The sequence below is a fragment of the Chelon labrosus genome (genome assembly GCF_963514085.1).
Source record: "Chelon labrosus genome assembly, chromosome: 16".
Classification (NCBI taxonomy): domain Eukaryota; kingdom Metazoa; phylum Chordata; class Actinopteri; order Mugiliformes; family Mugilidae; genus Chelon; species Chelon labrosus.
Genome location: NC_140349.1, coordinates 2,547,019 through 2,564,656, shown reverse-complemented (window position 1 = coordinate 2,564,656; position 17,638 = coordinate 2,547,019). Strand labels below are relative to the sequence as shown.

At 43.6% G+C, this 17,638-nt stretch overlaps 1 protein-coding gene across 1 annotated transcript in view; it reads left to right on the top strand.

Annotated features, from left to right (window-relative positions):
- Positions 1-17,638, top strand: part of LOC311501408 (chloride channel protein 1-like) — a gene marked incomplete at its 5' end in the record, with an annotated part of 34,881 nt that overhangs the window by 11,184 nt on the left and 6,059 nt on the right. Inside the window, 9 exons of the mRNA XM_084563207.1 lie at positions 1,447-1,602; positions 8,154-8,223; positions 9,349-9,459; positions 10,189-10,402; positions 10,499-10,632; positions 10,699-10,790; positions 11,921-12,016; positions 12,114-12,201; positions 16,403-16,485. Of these exons, the coding sequence (XP_084419333.1) occupies positions 1,447-1,602; positions 8,154-8,223; positions 9,349-9,459; positions 10,189-10,402; positions 10,499-10,632; positions 10,699-10,790; positions 11,921-12,016; positions 12,114-12,201; positions 16,403-16,485 (1,044 nt within the window). The remainder of the gene's footprint in view (positions 1-1,446; positions 1,603-8,153; positions 8,224-9,348; positions 9,460-10,188; positions 10,403-10,498; positions 10,633-10,698; positions 10,791-11,920; positions 12,017-12,113; positions 12,202-16,402; positions 16,486-17,638) is intronic.

The window sequence follows — 17,638 nt, the reverse complement described above, 5'->3', positions numbered from 1 at the left end:
TTTGTACGACTCGTCTTCAGCTAGATTTTGGGGAACGTTTCAGTTGCCATTGTTGAAAGTGAAGCAGGAAGTGGAAACAAATATTAACACGACTGGCAAAAACAAAAAACAACACAGCACCGACTAGTGTTTGGGTGGAGTTGTTACAGAGTGAGACAGACTGAACAAACTTTCTTGATGAGTCCTTTTCAAACATATCACTGCTGTGGAATAAAAGTAGGAATAAAAACAAAATTATTCCAACTTTATCGGCAACAGGGTATTTATATAAATACCCGACCCATGTTGGCAGCCCTTCTTTAATTAAGTGTGTAAGAAGCAAAAAACAAATGCATGATTAAATCGCATGGATCCATTTTGCACAGTTTTCCAAACACTAACTAAAATCTGTCTTTGGGCAAAGAGGAACAGAGGGCTAGAAAAAAAAACCTGAAACTGCTTCAGTGTTCAAAATAATTGGGATTAAACATTTGGGATGTCAGCCGTTAAGCCCTGCTGCTTGGGCGTGAAACCAAACTGAATTCTCCATTTATCCATTAAACATTCAGAGCACAATCATCGTATTAATGTGCATCTGAAGCCTCGGCCGCGTTGAATGAAATGCCGCGTGGCCTCCTGTGCTCCGCGTAGGACCGGATTTTCAAGGTGAAGGCTCAGACGTATCAACAACTGAGAGCTAAAAGCTAATCATGTGTTGCTCAGACGCTCAGAATAGATCCCTTAGTGTGAAGCAGGTGTGTGTGTGTGCATATGTCAGTCAGTAACACCTTAACATGCCTCACACTCTCATTACATGTCTGACGCCTCTTTAACATAGGCACACAATCACAGCCTCTATGTTTGACTGATACACCTCTTCCCTTTAAATGTTTTATATAAATGCAGCTTTCGGGGATTGGAACCCGTCCAGAGGTGGGAGATTAAACACTGCAAGGGGGATGTGAACCAGACGTGAACCCAGAACTTCAAATAGGAAACAGGGAAGCCTATTACATCCAGCAGCCCTGCCTTTCACTGAGCAGAGCCTTAATATATTTTTTCAGGGCCTCAATTCATCCCCCAACTCAAGCAGGAAGTACAAAAAAAATCGACTAGATGTTGTTTTTAGCCCGCAGCAGAGTCGTGCCAATGCGGCGAGCGAGCAAATTCAGAGGCATCTGTGCGAACGTTGGAGCGAAATGGTTGAAAAGTGAATTAGTCATTTGGTGAGTCATCAAAAGAGAGTGAGTCATTGGACACGGCCACCCGTACCCGTCTGCTTCCAGCTTCTTTCTGGATGACTTCCTGCCTGTTTATCCCACTTGACTTTCATCCTCTCCTCACCCCCTTTTTTGTTTCCTCCTCTTTCTTAAACTCTTTCCTTTCTGATCCGTCTCGTCTCTTCGTTAAACCGCCACAACTCACTTTCTTCATCCCAGCTCACATCCTGTCTTTCTCTGTCTCCAGCTGATGCCCAGAGAGTGCATCAACTCCCTGTTTGACAACTTCACCTGGACGAAGATTTCAGGATCCCCTCCTCCAATCGGCCTGGGACGCTCCGCCGCCTGGCTGCACCCCGACGTCAGCGTCTTCGTCATCCTGCTGCTCTTCTTCCTCATGAAGGTCGGTGTTTGCGTGCAGTTCAGGTGTGTGTCATGACTGTCTCTCTCTCTCTCTCTCTCTCTGTGTGTGTGTGCAGCTGTCTGTCCACGTGACGTCAGCATTTCCGTCATCGTCCTCCTCGTCTTCATTAGGGACGTGGGATGCAGGTCGCTGATGTTGTGTGTTGATGACGGCGACATCTGTGTGTGTTTGTCTTTCCTGTCCAAGGTCAACAGGGCTGGAAAGTGGCCAGCAGCTCTAGCTTTGTTGAGTCTTCTTTTAAAGCAGCCACACACTCAAAACGCTGGACATTCGTGATTCCCGTCGTCTTCTGTGTTGTCTGCTTTAATATTTTATAAGAGGAAGGCTTGTAAATAAATCTGGACCAGACTGTGAATCAGCAGAAAGAAGATGAAACTTCCTGAGAGTTCACAACCGTAGACAAACACTTTGACAGTGGAGATAAACTCATTTGAATAAGCTTATGTATTGAATATCAGACGTCTAAGCAGTGAAATGACTCTGATCAGTTCAAAATCTGAAGAGGAAAGGAACTGTCACGGTAATTAACTCCCACAAAGTCATCTAGATGCTGCAAATAAAAGGCCTAGACACACCAAAACATCTGTCATTAAAGAACTACTGGCTACAAAGGCTGAATGTGACGTTGTGTCAAGTCATCAGTGTCTGTGTATGCACTTGAACGAACCACAAAAAAAGACTGCAGCCAAAATCCAGCTAGCACAGCTAGGTTCTGCACCTACAAGAAAATATATAACACTTTCAGCCACCAGTTGGCAGTAGTCTGTATTCATGACTCAAAAGAGGAAACAGGAAGAGCTACTCTTAGCTGGGAGGGTAGGAAGCTAGGAAGAACTACTATTATCTAGTAGGCTAGGATGCAAGGGAGAACTACTGTTAGCTAGGATGCTAGGGAGAGCTACTGTTAGCTAGGAGGCTAGGAAGAGCTACTGTTAGCTAGGAGGCTAGGATGCTAAAAAGACCTACTGTTAGCTGTGACGTTAGGAAGCTAATAAGAGCTACTCTTAGCTGGAGGCTAGGAAGAGCTACTGTTAGCTAGGAAGTTAGGAAGCTACGAAGAGCTACTATTAACTTGGAGGCTAGGAAACTAGAAAGACCTGCTATTAGCTGGGAGGCTAGAAAGCTACGAAGAGCTACTATTAGCTGGGAGGCTAGGAAGCTAAGAAGAGTTGCTGTTAGCTGGGAGGCTAGGAAGCTAAGAAGAGCTACTCTTAGCTGGAGGCTAGGAAGAGCTGCTGTTAGCTAGGAGGCTAGGAAGCTAGGAAGAGCTACTCTTAGCTGGAGGCTAGGAAGAGCTACTGTTAGCTAGGAGGTTAGGAAGCTACAAAGAACTACTATTAACTTGGAGGCAGGAAAGCTATGAAGAGCTACAGTTAGCTGGGAGACCAGGCTAACGTGTAGGCATCGAAGTTCTGGAAGTTTATTGCTTCATCATCATGTTGTGGAAATATGTGTCGATGTGATGAAAATGCAAAACAAGAAGAGCCTTCTGTGTTTATTTGCAAACCCCTGCTCAGGTGAAACTAGTTCCAGCGGTGCAGGACCTTCCTCAAAATCTAAGATGATCACAGACAGGACATCACGACCAGTTCCCCTAAAACTCAGGACTGACTCATATAACTGGTGAAGAAATGATGAAAAGATGCATAACCTGACGCCTGTGTGCTGTATTTGCATACAGATTGCTGTCTAGAAAGGTCTTGGTGCAGGCATTGTGTGTTCATTCAATATCCAAGGCCATTTTTTAATACCCCCGTCCTGAGTGTGGTAACGGCTCTCACCCATACAAATTAATGAGCGGCTTCATTAACATCCAGACAATGTCAGAGTAGAGGACAGCAGCAGAGAGAGGAGCTTGACAGAAGCCAGACACGAGCAGAAACAGATCTGAGAAGAGTTAAAGTATCTGATCCAGAAATCTACTAGACTGAATAAAGTTATCCTGGTCAGAGAAGAGCACTTCAGTGTGATGACCCCCCCCCCGTCTATTGTGCTCGATTTAGAAATGACTTTGTGACCGAGGCTTCCGAGTTCAAGTCCCGTCTCTAAATACTCTGCTTCTTGACCCGCCTACTGTCTGTTGTGCTGCCGCAGAAAGCAGCACCAAGCTGTTGCTGCCTCCTGTCTGGTGAAAATCTCTGGCCTCTCAAGAGCTCGAGCAGACAGCAGCAACGATGGGGGGAGAGAGGCATGGAGGAAGGGAGGGAGGGAGAGAAAGAGGGAGGGATGGAGGGAGGGAGGGAGGGAGGGGGGCGAACTGTGAAAAGACGACTACTTTCTCACTAAATACAAAACCAAACTTCTCAGAGTATCGCAAATTTCTTTGTCTTTGGTTTCAAACTGACCCTCCATAATTTTTCCTTCTTAAACCATTGTCCCCTAGAAATCTATAAAATCCTCCAGCCGTTATAGATGGATGGATGGATGGATGGATGGATATAGAGAGAGCGAGAGAGATGGATAGATATAGAGAGAGAGATGGAGAGATATAGAGATAGAGATGGAGAGATAGAGATGATAGATATAGAAATGGATAGATATATAGAGTTAGAGATGGATATAGAGATAGATATAGATAGATAGATAATTTATTTATCCAATGGAAAATTTGGAAAATCCGCATCAATACACAGAGACAATAGTAAAAAAACAGGGTACAGGGGAAATAAATGAATAAATAAATAAAGAATAGTGAGGTGAAACGTATAAAGATATATATAAAACATGCAAAAATATAAAAATATATATATATCTGCAAAGTACATATAAAATATATAAAAGTATGTATAAAAATATACAAAGTGTATAAAATATACGGAAATATATATAGAAATGTACAATATATAAATAAAATACAAAAAATATATACATAATTATAGAACATACAAAAGTATAAATAAAATATATTAAAGTATAGAAATATACAGACATATATATGAAAACAGTCAAAGTATATGTAACGTATACAAATATATATATATATATATATATATATATACAATAGAGAATATATTATAAATATTATATATGTGATAATATAAAATGTATAATATCAGGTACAATAAATGAGTTAAAGACAGTACATGAGTATATGTAATAAACTAAGCAATTGTAAATTATAAAATGTAATTTGTCAGATATATTTGTTGTTAAATATGTCGTCCGACCTCAGTGTGTTGTGTTACACTGACTAAAGTCAAATTAGGCAGAAATGCCTGATGTAAAACTCCATCAACAAGATATTAAAGTCTGTCACTCAGCATCACACACTGCATTGGTTTAGTCACAGCGCTTCTCCACGGAGCACAACGACTCCCTGTAGTGAAAACCTAATTCAACCAAAACTGAGAGCAGCTGGCTGGTGAAACTCAACACACACACACACACACACACACACCCACACCCACACACACACACACACACACACACACACACACTCTTCTGCTGTTGCTGCTGCCGCCATGCCGCCTCTAATGCTCACTTCTGTTTCCATCTCTGCAACTTTGCGCTACACCTGATTAGGCTTTCTCTTTTGGTCTGCCGACCCAGCGTCAGGAATGTCAAATTAAACCTAATCGACTTGAACACCGGCAGTTCAGTGAGAATGGAGGAGCAGGTCGGCTGCTCTCTCGTCAATATAAACAGTGTTTCTGAACCTTGGCGCCGACTTAGAAACCCCCACTGACGTTCAGGTTACGTGTACGACGGCGCTGTGGAGCAGCAGATCAGCTGGAAATATAACAGGAGAACAAAAATCTAAATCTAATCTATCTATGTTTACACCACCACCTCTATATCTGATTGGAAACTATGATGGCAAAATGGGTCGCTGGCTTATCCTGGACAGTATTTGTTATTCTTTCAAATATCGTAGTAGAAATTATTGCATAAAACAAGCACATTTATCCTCTTGCATGTTGCTAATAATAATATTTACTATAGTCTTACTCTGTCTGTGAATGGGATTGTTTTTAGACTTAGATAAACTTTATTGATCCATGAACATAAATAACATGGAGTTATCTGTTACAGAAAGGTGAGTTGTTGTTTGGTATGAATGACGTCCTGTAGCGTTCACTGTGGGAGTGGAGCTGGATCAGTCTGTTGGAGAATGAGCTCCACTGTCCCTCTATAGTCTGGTGGAGTGGATGAGATCGATTGTCTATGATGGAGAGCAGTTTGTACAGTGTCCTCCTGTCCCTCACTGAGACAAATGTCTCCAACTCACTGCCAATAACATGTTTCAGCCTTTTGGATCAACTTCTCCATCCTACTTATGTCCTTCCTGCTGGTGCTGCTCCCCCAACAAACCACAGCAAAGTACAGACTGGTAGAAAGTCTCCAGTATCTCAGGAAGTAGAGTCTACTCAGTCCCTTCTTGTCCACAGCATCACTGTTGTCCCTCCATTCCAGTCTGCTGTTCATGTGGACTCCCAGGTACTTATATTTGTCCACTACTTCCACCTCCAGGCCCTGGATGGTGACGGGCTCTGCAGGTGTCCTCTTCCTCTTAAAGTCAATGACCAGCTCCTTGGTCTTGTCCACATTCAGGAATTGGTGGTTTCCCTGGGACCACTCTACAAAGTCTCTAATCAGTGTCCTGTACTCCACCTCCTCATGTCCATCTCTAATACACCCAACCACTGCAGAGTCATCAGAGAACTTCTGCAGGTGTCAGGACCCAGAGCTGGACTGGAGATCTGAGGTGTAAAGAGTGAACAGAAATGGAGACAGGACAGTCCCCTGTAGAAATGTACGGCTAATAAACATTTAAAGTTGGTGAAGTGTAGCGTGAATAAACCTCTGTGTAGAAGAAATGCATTACTTTAGTTCTGTTTATAGTCCTAGTTTAAATATCAGTAAGTTGGTCTCGAGTCTGGGACTGGGACTTTTCGTTTGCCGTGAATTTTACGTATATATGTAAGATTTTAGACGTTTGAGAAGATTCTGGATGTTTGAGAAAGTTGTTTGCTTTATTGTTTTAACTGTGAGTTGGTTGTCTCCAGAGGATCTTAAAACTCATAAATCACTATACAATGAGTTGAATTCTGAATATTTTAGTCCAGGACCTATTTACAGTTTTGCAGCTTTTAAAGAAAAACCCACGAACCTCTGTGTTTCTCTCTTTGTCACACATAAACACTCATCTGTATTCCTTCTCTGGATCTTTCTCCACACTCCTCTCTCTGAAACAGTGGAGCTAACTCTGCGTCTCAGTGTTTCCACTCCCATCTGTCACTGATGAAAGAGTGCGTTGAGTGCCTCTGTGTTTGTATGCATGAGAATGTGTGTGTGTGTGTGCTTCTGATTGATTATGTTTGACTCGGGATTAAAAGAGAAGAAGAAGAAGAAGAAGGAGATGGAGCGTATAGTCCTCCCTGTCATCTGGGATCACGGCCACCCTGTGAAAGACGTGCTAATGAGTTTTTATCTTGTTCCAGAGCGATTAAGTTTTCAAACCGAGGTGACAGATGATGTGCAGAATGGTAATCTGGATTGTTCAAATGGTAATGTAGTGGTTTTAATCCAATCCCATTCGAATCAGAGCCCAGCATGTGGTGGAACACACACTTTTAACGCTCACACACACACACACACACACACACACACATATATATATATAAAGGTAGTCATTATCGCTGATGAGCTCTCTGCAGCCCAGAACCAAGCGTATTATTAGGCGAGCTATTTTGAAGTTGCATTCTGACGAGTGCAGGAATTGTTTGGACACAAACAGCGGAGGTGACATTTGAAGGGTAGAGCATAAAGCTTTTTTTTTTCCCTGCAGAGGAGTTTGATCTTTTCACCCGCTCACTCCTACGCCTTCCCACATTGAGCTCAGCTACAGCGGCTAGAGCAGCCTCTGCAGCTTCACTGGAGCAGCTGCTGATTAAGTGCCTTGCTCAAGGACGGCCACGCGTGATTGCCCCCCCTCTCTCTCTGCGGACAGACACGTGTGCACACATTTCCCAGATTCTCCACTTCTGCAGGACGTATTTTTCTTCTACTACTATGCAAGCATCACTCCATCCCGTTGCCATGGAGCACAGCATCCTGACAGCAGCAGCGTGGTTTAGTACTGGCTGAGTAACATTCAGCAACAAAGCAGTTATTATCCAGAGTTTAATGCGGAGAAAGGTCACAGTGATTTTTAACATTTAATTCAGACACAAACATCTGCCACTTTTTTTTATTAAAGGCGTTCTTTACCCTAGTAACAGGTCTCCAGTCTATCACAGGGCTAACACAGAGAGACACTCAGACCTACGGCCAATTTAGAATCACCAATGAACCTAACCAGCATGTCTTTGGACGGTGGGGGGAGTTTATGTATTATAGAGAGTTTTCCAAACACTGACAGAAATCTGGCTTTGGACATAGCAGGACGTAAGGTGACACCTCTACAGTGTTTTGGGACGTCTGCTGTCGAGAAAACTGAATCCTCTATTTATACGTTAAATGTTTGGAGCATAGTCGTCACTTGATCGTTTATGGCTTTCAACTAAACTGTGTTTTCATTTCTCCTCTAGTTCTGGATGTCAGCTGTTGCCACCACCATGCCCATTCCATCCGGGGCCTTCATGCCTGTCTTCATTCTAGGTGAGCGCTCTTCATACATCGATCAGGCGTAACATTATGACCAACTTCCTAATATTGTGCAGGTCTCCCTTGTGGTGACTCATCAGAGAATGGACATGGGCCTTCTGAGGGTGTCTTGTGGTGTCTGGTAACACAATGTTGTTAGTGGGGGGGGCCTTTGAGGGGAGGGACCTCTGTGGATCATCCCACAGATACTTGATCAGTTTGGGATCTGAATTTGGAGGCCAGGTCAACACCTTGTGCTGTTCTTCATGTTTTTAGTTGTTCCTAAAGTGTCATTGCTATGTGGTGGGGGTACCTGGTCTGGTCTATGTGGGTGCTACATGTCTAAGTAACATCTACACCAGTTAGGGATTCACCGAAAATTTTTGGCCGAAAACCGAAAATGCACTTTTGGGCCATTTTCGGACGAAAATTGCTGCGGTTGTTGCTTGCATGAGTAGTTTCGCCGATAAAAGTCTGAAACTTTTTGGCCGAAAACCGAAAATGCACTTTCGGGCCATTTTCAGCCTAAAAATTTTATCGGCGAAACAAGACGGCCAAAACAAGACGGCCGAAACAGGATGTTGTGATTTTGCAAGCAACAACCGCAGCAATTTTCGGCCGTCTTGTTTCGGCCATCTTGTTTTGTCGATAAAATTTTTCGGCTGAAAATGGCCCGAAAGTGCATTTTCGGTTTTCGGTCAAAACTTTTCGGTGCATCCCTAACACCAATGAATGCCAGGTCCAGAAGTTTCCCAGCAGAACATTGAACTGTCACAAGATGGTTTAAATGTCATTCACTCCCTCCTGTCAGTGGTCATAATGTTGTGGCTGACCGGTGTTAGTTGTAGTTGACGCTACGTGGTGATAAAGGAGTGTTTTCTCCACCAGGGACCAGGTTTTGTCCGTGATCCGTCTTGGTTTCTCTCTTCTTCCTGTTATGTTCCCTCAGTTTCTTAATATTCAGATCATTCCTGTGCAGAGTCAGAGTTTGAGGGTGAACTCTTGTTTCTCTTGTTTTCTGTAGTTTGTCCTTGTTCTCCAGTTTAAATTATTCAAATGAATCCAGTGTGATGTTAACATGCAGCTTCTGCACTGTCGCACCCTAAATGTACTTTTTATTCCCTTCCTCTCCTCTCGTAGGGGCTGCGTTCGGCCGGCTGGTCGGCGAGATCATGGCCACCCTGTTTCCTCACGGGATCGTGTTTGACGGCATCCTTTACCGCATCATCCCAGGAGGGTACGCGGTCATTGGTCAGTCTCCTCCTCCTCCTCTTACCTCCCTCTCTAATTGCAAGACTAAAAAAAAAACAAAACATATCATCGAAGTCTAACTGTCACGCTGTCCACCTCCCCCTTTTCTCACCCCTCATGCTTCGTGGCTATTCTTGTCTGTCCACCCATTAACTGTCAACCGTCCTCCACCCTCTGCTCGTCAGGAGTGGTCAAGTGTCCTCAAGTGTCATCTTATTTCTCCTCCTCTTGTCAACCCCCCTTTCCCTCAAGTCGTCACTCGTTGTCAGGTTGTCCTCCCCACCTAATCCTACCTCCCTCACCTCCCTCCCGTCCTCCTCCCCCGTCCTCTGAGCATGTGGCCGCTTCGCTCTGACAGCTAAATGCCACCGTGGGTTTGCTCCGCTGTCCTCACCTCAGCCGCTGACCCAGAAACGTGGCCTTCCTTCAATCCTCGTCCCTCCTCTTCCTGCTTTTCATTTCTCTCTTTCCTCCTGCCTCTCTGCAGGTTTTGACTCACCTGTGCTCCCTGTCAACTTTAATTAATCAGTTTTTGCGTCAGGACTCTTTTATGTGACTTCTTCTTTCCGCTTTTCTTTATTTTCTCTCCTCTCAGTGTTGCAGCCTCTTAACTCCCCTCATCCTGCCTCCCAGCTCTCCTCCTTTCCATTTATTCCTAAATCTGCCTCATACATTTTCCTCCCTCCTTATTCCTTCTCTCCCCCCCCCCCCCCCCCTTCCCTCTGACAGGAGCGGCAGCATTGACTGGAGCTGTGACTCACACCGTGTCTACAGCAGTTATCTGCTTCGAGCTGACGGGTCAGATCTCCCACATCCTGCCCATGATGGTGGCAGTAATCCTGGCCAACATGGTGGCCCAGGGCCTGCAGCCGTCCCTGTACGACTCCATCATCCAAGTCAAGAAGCTGCCGTACCTGCCGGAGCTCGGCTTCGGTCACATGAGGTAGGGACTCGTTCTCCAGATGCAGGAAACATCTCGACGACTCGTTCGATTGTCTGATTTACGCTTCCAGATATTTCTTCTGTTTCCGTTCCACAGCCAGTACAACATCTTCGTGGAAGACATCATGGTGAGGAAGGTGAAGTTTATATCCTCTCAGTCCACATACCGAGAAGTCAAACTCCTCCTGGACTCCTCCTCGCTCAACTCCATCCCCCTGGTCGACTCAAAAGGTAAATGAGTGAATAAAATAGGGAAGGATCAGTGATATCATGTAAAGTTTTTCTTTGTGTTTCCAGATTCTATGATCCTATTGGGCAGCATTGACAGACTGGAGCTCCTGGCTCTCTGTGATTGGTGGTTGTCACCGGAGAGGAGGCTCCTGACGCAGGTGAGGACAGTCAACACTATTGTCAGTTTTTGGTTTTCATCGTGGTCACAGTTTGGCTTTATTGAAATCACTGCAGCAGGAAATAGAGAAGACGTCTGAGCGGATGGTGTTAATACGACAGAGGACCCCTCAGATATATACATCGATCAGCCACAACATTATGACCACAGACAGGAGAAGTAAATAACATTTAAACCATCTTATGACAGTTCAATGTTCTGCTGGAAAACTTCTGGACCTGGCATTCGTTGGTGTGGATGTTACTTAGACATGTAGCACCCACCTAGACCAGACCAGGCACCCCCACCCCATAGCAATGACACTCCTTGATGGCAGCAGCCATCCCCAGCAGGATGCAGCCTGACACAGACACACACAAAAACACTTTAGGAACAACTAAAAAAAAAAAAACATGAAGAACAGCACAAGGTGTTGACCTGGCCTCCAAATTCACTAGATCCCAAACTGATCAAGTATCTGTGGGATGATCCACAGAGGCCCCTCCCCTCAAAGGCCCCCCCACTAACACCACAGGACACCCTCAGAAGGCCCATGTCCATTCTCTGATGAGTCACCACAAGGGAGACCTGCACAATATTAGGAAGGTGGTCATAATGTTACGCCTGATTGGTGTAATCCATATTTTCCACATTAACTTCAACGTAAACTACAATTATTTTGAGATAATAGTAATAGTTTCTGTAATTATTGACACTGAGGCGTCAGTTATTCACCTACTCTGCATTAACAATCAGTTTGCTTCATAAAACAGATGTGGCACAGTGTGTTAATACAATAATTGGCTTAATGTTTGACCTAAATTGCAAAACAGGTTATTATTAATTTGGATCGTGATTGTGTCGCTAAATTAGGCTGCCACGGTGCCTCTTTCTGTTCAGCTGGATCAGTTTCTGCCTGTGTGTGCATCTGAGAGATAGATTAAATAAAAAATAAAGTGACGACAGATTGGGAAGATATTGGCTAAATAGTGACCTCATTGCATACATGCAGACTGGAACAGCTGCTGCAGTCTGGCCTTTTTATTTTTTAATTTATAAGTGAGGTAACACAACTCTGAATGGTGAAGAATGGTGACAACACTCCTATAACACTAGCGCCTTAATGTTCAGGGTCGCAGCCTACAGGAGCAGAACCAGGGCCATAAACACAGCTGGGAGTCCTTCGCCTTCGTAGACGAGGATGAGGACGAGGAGGATGGAGATAAGGTGGGGATCTGATGCTTTACGTTAATCCAGAAAGGTTTCCCCGCCTGTGTCGAGACTCCTTATTAACCGTTGAGTTAAATCTAGTTGTCGTCTGCAGGGTAGCCCGGTGCAGGAGGAGAGGAACGGGCCCCTGCCTCCTCCGAAGCCTCAGGAGTCTTCATCAAACCACACCACCCCTGATCCTGGTGAGTAAACTACTTTATTTATTTTTTTATTTTGCAGTAATAGTTGTAGATTATCTCTCTAATGTACTGCAACCTAACGGAGACGGATGCACCGTTTCTCTGGAAGTTAAAGCGACGGTGTAGAATTGTATTTGTTTTTTCAGTTTTATTTTACAGAATAAACAAAAACTAAATGCAGTTAATAAAAGATAGACAAATACAGCACATTAATTAGTTGATAGACTCACAAAAATAAAAGATTTAAGAGACAGGAAGGAAGAGAAAGGACACACAACCACATCTAGGGTCACCCCCAACCCTAAAGGCTCATTTAAGGTAACCTACGGGACATAGACGCCGTAACCTACGAACGTAGCCTACGCCTGTGCGAGACATTTCTACTTGTGTTCTCGTCAGTCTGGCTCATTCTGTAACAACTCCACCCAAACACTAGTTGGCGCTGTGTCTTTTTTGCCAGTCAGGTTAATTTTTGTTTCTACTTCTTGTTTCACTTTCAGCAAAGACGACTGAAACTTTCGCTGAAATTTAACCAAACTCAAGTCGTACAAATGTTTGTGTCTCTGAACCTCCTCAGTTAACCTTTCCTCCATGTGTTCCATCTTTATTGATCCAAAACAAATCGATTTGAAAATTGCGGAGATGGAGAAGCAGCCGGAAATACTAAAGAGGAAACATGCTATCACCAAGTGGACCAATCACAGCATCTGACCCTAACCTTTAGCAGCAACCGGCCACCAATCAGCTTGTAGTGTCACAACCATAAAAGTCCAGTCTACTGTAAAATACACACCACTGTTTCCCATATAATGTCAATACTACGACGGCCTGTCAGGATCTTATTTACTCCACCATTGTCTCATAACGAAATATATTTGCACATTTCAAGCAACGTTGTTCTTGCGTTGTTCTTCCTGTTGCTCCAGAACGCATCTCTCCTACCCTTCCCCAAAGCATGTGAAGCTATTTTTGTTGTTCACTAATAAAAAATTTGCGTCACCGTCACGTTTTAAAACCCGATGTTTGTGCTCTTCATTTTTTTTAGACCATGGAGATTTACAGAGTATATTTAAAGAGAGATGATCCAAACCCAGAGGAAACTAGTTCAGACTTAACGTGAACTACTAGCATGACTTTAGGTTAGAAACTTTAGATTGAAAGTCAACAGTTTACTATAAATTTGTTTTATTCACTGATTGGTCATAGAACGCCACGTCTCAACAGTTTATGTGTAGTTTCTCTGTTGATGAACTGCACAGGCTGCTGCTGCTATTTGATGCTGAAACAAATATCCATGTTATTACGGTACGGATACAAAACCCCTGCGCTTATATGACGTGCAGACATTTCATGTGGATTTCATTTAAATAGTTTCTAATATTTGGCATAGCATCATAATCAGGAGCTTTTATTAAGACAGTAGAATACGCCAGGGTCTCTGCACACTTATTATTATTATTGTACCGTAGTTTAAAGCGCCTTCTTTACAACTCAGACTGTAGACGACAGCTATAATTCCTGGGCTGCGTCTCACTTGTGGACTTATCTGACATAAGACGAGTTCCTTGCGGGGTCCTGTCATCGTAATATCGATTCCTTCAGACAAGTTTTGCTCCCCGAGACGACGTAACAGGATTTATTCCTTTTTCAGTGTCTCCCCCACTTCTCTCTCAGTCTCAACTGATGTGACTAAGCATTTTAGTCAGAGCCCAGATGGCGTCTGCAGCTCACCAGGTTCTCATATGTGCTAAATAGATTCATGCCCAGAGGACACAGACGCGTTTTATTGCTGCTCCGAAAGTATGGAAGCAGAACCCATCGCAATTAATCATAAAAAACAATGAGATGTTATGTAACGTGTAAAAGAATATATATATATATATTATAAATAAATAAAAAAGCAGTAGCAGACAATAACCTCTCTAGGCAAGTTAAAAGCATCTGGTTCTAGTTTGCACACAGAGCTGCTCACATTTTGCTTGTGGTTGAAAGTATTCATGGAAAAAATTGTTTTTGTGCATTTCCCAGTGTCTCCACAAAATAGCTTGTACTTCCATCAGGCTTTTCTACCTGTTGTTCAGAGCATAGACTGTATATAAATATGGACAACACGTCTCCACTTCCTCTCATTGGCCAAACTGACTCTATTTTCCCGGGGATACGGGCGGCACCATCTTGCGGGTTTGGAGCCAGAGTCTGATCAGTACGGTCTGAGGGTGGAGCCACGTGGAGCCGTGATATTGATGCCCCGCCCACACTTCCTCCAGACTCACTAGTGTTTTCGTTTATTTAAATCAGTGCCCTGCTCTACCTCCACCAGTTACAAGGAAATGTTGGATTATACTTATTATTACAACTCTCACGGTCCCACGGAACACTTTACAGAGCGGTTGGCATGACAACTGGTGGTCGCCATTATGTCACATCCTGTTTCTATAGCATCAAAATACGAACGTGCATCAACATTATATTAACTACCCAAAATGGCAGAAACCATCCTGGAGAATAAATTATCTGACGTGTATTTTAGTGTTTTAGTTCAGCCCAAGTCCCGCCCACTAACATGGAGGGGGTGGAGCTTATGACCTATATTGCAACCAGCCACCAGGGGGAGCGCTACTTTTGAGGAGCAGTTCCATCTTAATACAGTCTGTGATTCAAGGACACTTCTTCATGTCTTGTCCATGTGCCAGGGAATCGAACCACTGACCTCCCAAAAAATGGCCTTTACAAGTTATCTCACCCAGAAGCCAGAAGAGAAGCTAATGAAAACTATCCAGTCTGATTATCATATCACTGAGTCAGATAAATAAAAACAAAAACAAATAAAATTAGAATCAAGCATCGCTTTAGGGTCATTTTTACTGCTCTGTTCTCCACGAATGTTCATCTTTTTTATTGTAATAGCTGTTTTAGTCTGATATTTGCCTGCTGGCTCCACTAGATGTGTTCTTATCTGAAAATATTCTTAGTCCCGAACCATTAGAGGTCAGTTTGTTGATCGTTCATCTTTAAATTGTTTTGTTTCAGTGACAGAGCAGCTGAGCCGAGTGAGGATTACCACAGAACATAAAAACACTATTACATTAGTTTCATTTACATGAATTCATTGTGTTGCACGCTTGTTAAGTCACATTAAACATAGCTTGTGACTTTCTCATGTGAGGACTCGCTTGCCAGTTTATTAGGTACACTTGTGAAAACACTTGTGTAATATAACAGTATGTAACAGCCGCCAAATCAGTGAAAGAAATCAAACACAAGCCGCAATTCTTCTAATCTACAAAAACCCAATTTCATCTAGAACAGTCACAGCCAGCGCCTCTCTTTCCACTGGATCTAACAAAGGGTAGCTGATGAAGCGTGTGCAGGTGTGTGAAAATAACAAAACCCCGGCCCAGTCTCCAGGAGGTTTAATAAGAGCAAACGAACAAGGCTCAGAAATAACAAAGCTGCAGGTAGCAGCACAGACGACAAGTGACCACCAGTGAATGATTACCAAAGCAGGAGGCACAGACGTGAGCTGCTCTCATTAAAACCATAGCTGCCCTCGTTAACTAATTAAGGTCCCTTTTAATCCTAGAGCAGCTTGATTGGAGCGTAGGACTGGGCAGTGGTCCAATCAGGAGTAAACGGGACGAGGAGCAAGGACAGCAGCACAAGTCCAGGCAGGATGAAGGATTCAGAATGAGAGAAAAAGAAAGACGGAAGAGTTAAGTGAAGTGAGTTAGATTCTAGATTGACCGTTGGAAGCACGTTTCTCTTGTAAGAACCGGAGAACTTCCTGACGACACCGATTTGCGTTGCCAAATTGTCTCGAGCTCGTTTGTTTGTCCGTCCTCGGCTGATTAATAACTTTACAGCAAATGAGGGGCTGATTTGGCAGCCTCCTCTGGTCTCCTCCAAGTAACCAGATGGTTCGGTGATGTGTCTATTGTGGCGCAGCAGCCCATCACACACACACACACACACACACACACACACACACATAGTCTCTCATTGGAAACGGTATCCAGGCAACAACAATAAGGGGATTCTTTGGTTCCTCAAAATCTCCATTTGCAGTTGTGTTATTTTCTCCGGAGCTGTATTTGTGTACTTTATTGACCTTCACCCACTCTGTCTGCTTTTATACTTTTTTCTCTCTCTCTCTCTCTCTCTCTCTCTCTCTCTCTCTCTCTCTCTCTCTCTCTCTCTCTCTCAGATAAAGGTCCTCTGCAGTCTGTGAGCAAAACACTCAGAAACCTCTTCACCTCTAAGAGCAGGCAGACGGAGGGACAGTCGCAGGTGTGTCTGTATGTGCACGTCTGTCTCCATTTTCCAGTTGTACATGTGTGTCCACTCTGTACTGTGTAATATAAAAATTCAGCCTGTAGATAAACCAATCAGGCATAACATTATGACCACCCTTCTAATATCGTGTTGGTCTCGGACCTTGTCAGCGTCGCTTAGATCCTTCCACACGTCCATTCTTTCTTGACAAAATGTTCAACTTCCTGCCTAATATAACGGACAGCAGCCGTGATAATTCAGCCGGTCATAAAGTTATGGCTGATCAGCCTTAAATTGTGAGCTTGAACTTGGATCACTTGAAAACTGACATCACAGTTCTTCAATAAAAGTGGGAGTTGAGACACCGTCGACTTGTTAGCTTAGCTTGGAAACTGAAAGAATAAGGTACTAGATCGTCTGTTGAATTGTTCCTAATGGTCCTTGGTCTTTATCCGTGACCTTGTCTCCGGTTCTTCTAAGTCCTTGAACTATTTTTGTTTTTTTGAGACTCTTTTGGATAATTTGGTGCTTGTCAAAGTCTCTCAAATCCTTCCACTTGTCTTTTTTTCCTGCTTCTAACATCAACTCTGAGGACAAAACTTTCTCCCGCTGTCTAATATGTTATACCCACCTAATATTGTGCAGGTCTCCCTTGTGGTGACTCATCAGAGAATGGACATGGGCATTCTGAGGGTGTGCCTGGTCTGGTCTAGGTGGGTGCTACATGTCTAAGTAACATCCACACCAATGAAAGCCAGGTCCAGAAGTTTCCCAGCAGAACATTGAGCTGTCATAAGATGGTCAATGTTATTCTCCTCTCAGTGGTTATAATGTTGTGGCTGAAATCCATACTCATCCCAAACCATGTTTGTAAACCGGTACTTCTAAGATTGAACCCATTCAGACCGGATCACACATCTGTGCGTGTTTACCTTTAAGACCGGATCACGCATCTATGCGTAGTTACCATTAAGGCCGGCAAACGCGTCTGTGTCATTTTGAGCGTTGTCGTCTTTTTCGAGGCACATGGCCAATTATATGCACTGTGATTGGCTGAAATATTCTTGGGTGAGTGACAGAGATGCTTAGGGATTTTTTTTTAAACTCATGTGACTAATAAAACGCTTTGTGATTGGTCGAAATAAGCCTACACGTGGAGTATGTTTTG